The sequence below is a fragment of the Poecilia reticulata genome, chromosome 2 (genome assembly GCF_904066995.2).
Source record: "Poecilia reticulata chromosome 2, P_reticulata-male-v2, whole genome shotgun sequence".
Taxonomy (NCBI): domain Eukaryota; kingdom Metazoa; phylum Chordata; class Actinopteri; order Cyprinodontiformes; family Poeciliidae; genus Poecilia; species Poecilia reticulata.
Window position 1 is genome coordinate 37149958 of NC_088831.1, and position 3967 is coordinate 37153924.

General features: G+C 42.5%; 1 protein-coding gene across 1 annotated transcript; it reads right to left on the minus strand.

The window, feature by feature from the left end:
* Positions 1-1047: 1047 nt before the first annotated feature.
* On the minus strand, positions 1048-3069 carry LOC103460829 (C-X-C chemokine receptor type 4). Its single transcript, XM_008403146.2, has 2 exons — positions 2915-3069; positions 1048-2688 (listed from the first exon to the last, which is right to left on the minus strand). The coding sequence occupies exons 1-2, from the start codon at positions 2921-2923 to the stop codon at positions 1564-1566; spliced, it is 1134 nt and encodes a 377-aa protein (XP_008401368.1). The 5' UTR covers positions 2924-3069; the 3' UTR covers positions 1048-1563.
* Positions 3070-3967: the final 898 nt, after the last annotated feature.

Sequence of the window (3967 nt, forward strand, 5' to 3'; positions counted from 1 at the left end):
AGATTTATTCCCCCCACAGCAGTTGCTGTGTTAATTTAAACTGTAAAAGCTGTGCTTTTTTCCAGGCTGGGATTTAAACTTTCTCTTGTCTATAAAGCATAAATGCAACTGAAGAGATACAAGTGAGGCAGATCTCCCTGCACAGGATGAGGCCTTATGCTAAATGAGGCTCATTTGGCTATATTCCCAACTTTGAAAAGCTCCTCTTGTTTTAAACTGGTTCACTGCACCAAAACAGGCATTAACCCTTTGACTTAATGGAAGCACTTCACACTTTATTCCTCTCCACGTAAAGATATGGAAATGCATCTCCATGGGAGTTTAGAGTGAATGCCAGGGCTGTGGTATTATACGAAGGGCATTTGATGGCTTCATTCTCCTTGACATCAATTGTTGTCTGCTTCCTTTGGTCTCCCAACTTGAACATCAGTCTTTGTCACCAGTTCAGCGCTGATTACATTTAACATATATCTTAGTTAAAAGAGATAAATGTGGATAAATGTCCAAAAAGAAGCCATTTTAAGGTCAAATGTTGCAGTTTTCTTGTTGCAGCAAATTTATGCAAATGATATATCACAAAACCCCTCATGAGAGACAATGCCTGGCTATTTGCATCCACTGAATACATTTATTTCAGTTTTTGTGATCCATTTAATGGTTAAGCTGACCCAATGACCCTTTCAATGAGGTGAATGAGAATATTGCTTGTTTACAAGCCAAACGTAAAGGAGGCAGTATATCTTGCAAACTGGGAAAGAAAGAAAATAAGTCAGAAGGAAAACTTGACATGCTAATTGCTTTGTTTAGGAGCCATATGGGTGCTAATTCCAAGAGATTTCTTCAGCTTTTGTGTCACTGTCTGGTTAAGATGTAAAGTGCACAGATGTTCCTGCAATTACAGGGTCTGTCTGTGCAGTCCTTCTGCATTTCAGGCCAGTTCAGGTGGTGACATTTGCTAGGAGACTTTTTACCCCCCACACCACTACTCGCCCACAAACTCCCCAAAGGGGAGGGTTGGTAAAACTCCCTCATCACACAACAGTCACGGAAAGTACAAGACACTTTTATTTTTTACAGTAAAAAACAAGTACAAAAAGCAACTTTCTTAAATCAAGCATAAGCCCAGTGTAAACGACAGCAATAAATTATAGCTTTCACTTATTCACGCAACTTAAGTGCGACACACACACACAAAAAATGCTACAAACAGAACTATGTACAAGGTTTACAAAAGCAGCTACCAGTGGAGGACAACAAATAAGATCCATGGTGGAGCATCACAGTCTGTGAGAACAATACAGATAATGGATCTTGAGTGGGAAATCGGCACTGACCAGGACACAATGCTACTTCAGAAGATGAACAATTGGGAAAAAAAATATAACAAAACACACACAACTGCAGTTTTCAACTCAAGCAAACAACCAAGTATAAAAAAACAAACAAAAAACTTTTTTTTTTTTACATGTGTACAAAATGTAGTAAGTTCTTTAAAATAAAGCTTCTTTTTTTTAAGTCTCTCCTGAGAGTTTAAAGTCAAGAACTCCCAACAGTAACCGCCGGTTAACTCGATAAAACGCTGGAAGACTCAGACTCTGTGGACACAGAAGAAATCTGCCCGCGCTTTTTGGCCATGAGAGTCACTTTCTGGCTTGATTTGCTGCTATTTGTGAGCGTGCTCCTGGCGGTTTTATTGAACTTCACCCCCAGGAAGGCATACAGGATGGGGTTAAGGCAGCAGTGGAAGTAGGCCAATGCTTCGGTGATGGAGATCCACGTCTCCACCGCCTGCTGCAGCTGACAGGAAGAGCGCACGACGTCCAGCATGATAAGGGTGTCCAAAAAGATGCCGGTGCAGTAGGGCAGCCAGCATCCAAAGAAGCAAATGATGAGGATCACTGTGGTCTTCAGAGCTTTCTTCTTCAGCACCTGGCCCTTGGCGCCTTGGGAGAGCTTGGAGATGATGATGCAGTAGCAGACGAGGATGACCAGTCCGGGCAGGACGAAGCCCACCAGGATGTGCTGGAAGCGGAAAACCACCGTCCAAATCAGGCTGCTTGCCCCAGGGTAGATGCGCTGACAGATAGTTCTGGAATCGGCGCTCTCCATGCTTTCCTCCACGAACAAGTAGTTGGAAGACTTTACATCCTGGACCCGGGCAAACACCAGGTCAGGCACGGTTAGGATGGCAGCCGGCAGCCACACTGCAACGTAGATCACTTTGTTGGCCAGCAGCTTCCTTTTGGCCTGGCTGTTGGTGGCATGGACAATCGCCAAGTACCTGTCCAAGCTGATGAAGGCCAGGATCAGGACGCTGCTGTACAGGTTCAGCGTGTAGATCACGTGCACTGAAACGCAGAGGAAGCCTCCAAAGTACCACGTCTTGGCTGCGTCCACGGCCCAGAAGGGCAGCGTGAGGACGAACAGGAGGTCAGCCACAGAGAGGTGGACCCGGTACTTGTCTGTCATCGTTTTGACCTTCTTCTGGTAGCCCATGACGGCAATGACCAGTCCATTGCCGACAATCCCGAGGATGAATATTATTCCATAAACCGTTGGGAGGAAGACCTTGTTGAAGTTGCTGCTGAGTAACTGACCACATGGCTCCGGGATGAATAGATCAAGCTCTGCAAACTCCTCGGAGATGTTGTAGGTGTTGTTATCAGAATACTCAAATGTATAGTCGTCCTAAAATGAAAATAAAATGTTTTTAAGTTTTTAAAAAAATGAAATTGTTTACAAACTAGGTGTCTAACCACAACATCCATCTTAACTTTAACTGCTCTTAAGAATAAAGGGGGAAAAAAATTAAATAGCTGTAAATCACGTTTAGAATTAACTCTAATACAGGAATCACCTTGCAGCTAAAAGGGAAACAACCTTTTCATCAATTAAGAAAAATAACAAGACTCACCTCTCCCATGTTTAGCTTTCTCCGAAAATGAACAGTTTTGGCAACAGGCACCGTGTGTTTTCGCGTTTAGCGAGGTGATTAGATGTGGCGATCTGTAAGCGGACCTACCCCATTAAGTAGGCACAGTCAGCCGGCCCCCCCACTCCGCCTCCCAGGGGAGGAGGAGGATGTGGAGGCGGGGTTGCGCCGTGCAGCGGGTCTCCAAAAACAGCGTCACTATAAAACCCTAAAACACTCCGCATGTGGCAAAGGCGGAACATGTGAAACTTTTCTGTCTGCGAAAAAGACGTTAAAGCGTTAAAATAACTGCCCCAGACAGGGGCGTTGCTAGACGAGAAGCAAAAGGGGTTCAAGACCTGGATAAAAGTAAAACTAAAAAAAAAAAAAAAAAAAAAAAAAAAAGAGGAAATCAATGAAAAGTGTAATTAAAACTAAATTATGAATATTTGAATGTTTACTTATCCTATATTTTATGTTTTTTTTTTGCTATTATGTTATGTTATTTGCAATTGTGGGGAAGACTGAGGGGAGATTTATCAGCACACAGTAATTTACACCCTCCACAAGGAGGACACGCCACACAATCAAAGAGCTTTCCTCCCAGCAGCTGGGACCAGTACGGCTCCCAACAAACCTGATAAATTCTTTGTATTCCCACTGTTCCTTGCAGGAATCTCCATAGTTTTGTACAGAACATATTTCTACATGAACATATAAATTGAGGATTTCCTTTTACTATTTATGTATCTGTTCTGTATGTTCATCACAACTATGCATTATTCTATTCTTATAACTATAAAGGATGATTGATAGAGACTAGCTCTTCACAGTGTTGTATTCAAGAATATTGAAAATTGAATGGAAGGAAAAAGTAGGTCGAAAAGGTGCATGAGGTAACTCTTAGAAAGATTTCATTAGCAGCTTTAATCATTGCTTCACTGAATCCAGGACAAGGGATGCAACTGCATTTCTTTAGTTATGCCACTTTTTTAGAAAGAGACAACATTAAAAGCCTCTTACTTGGGTTAAGGAGAAAAATAAACCACACTGTTG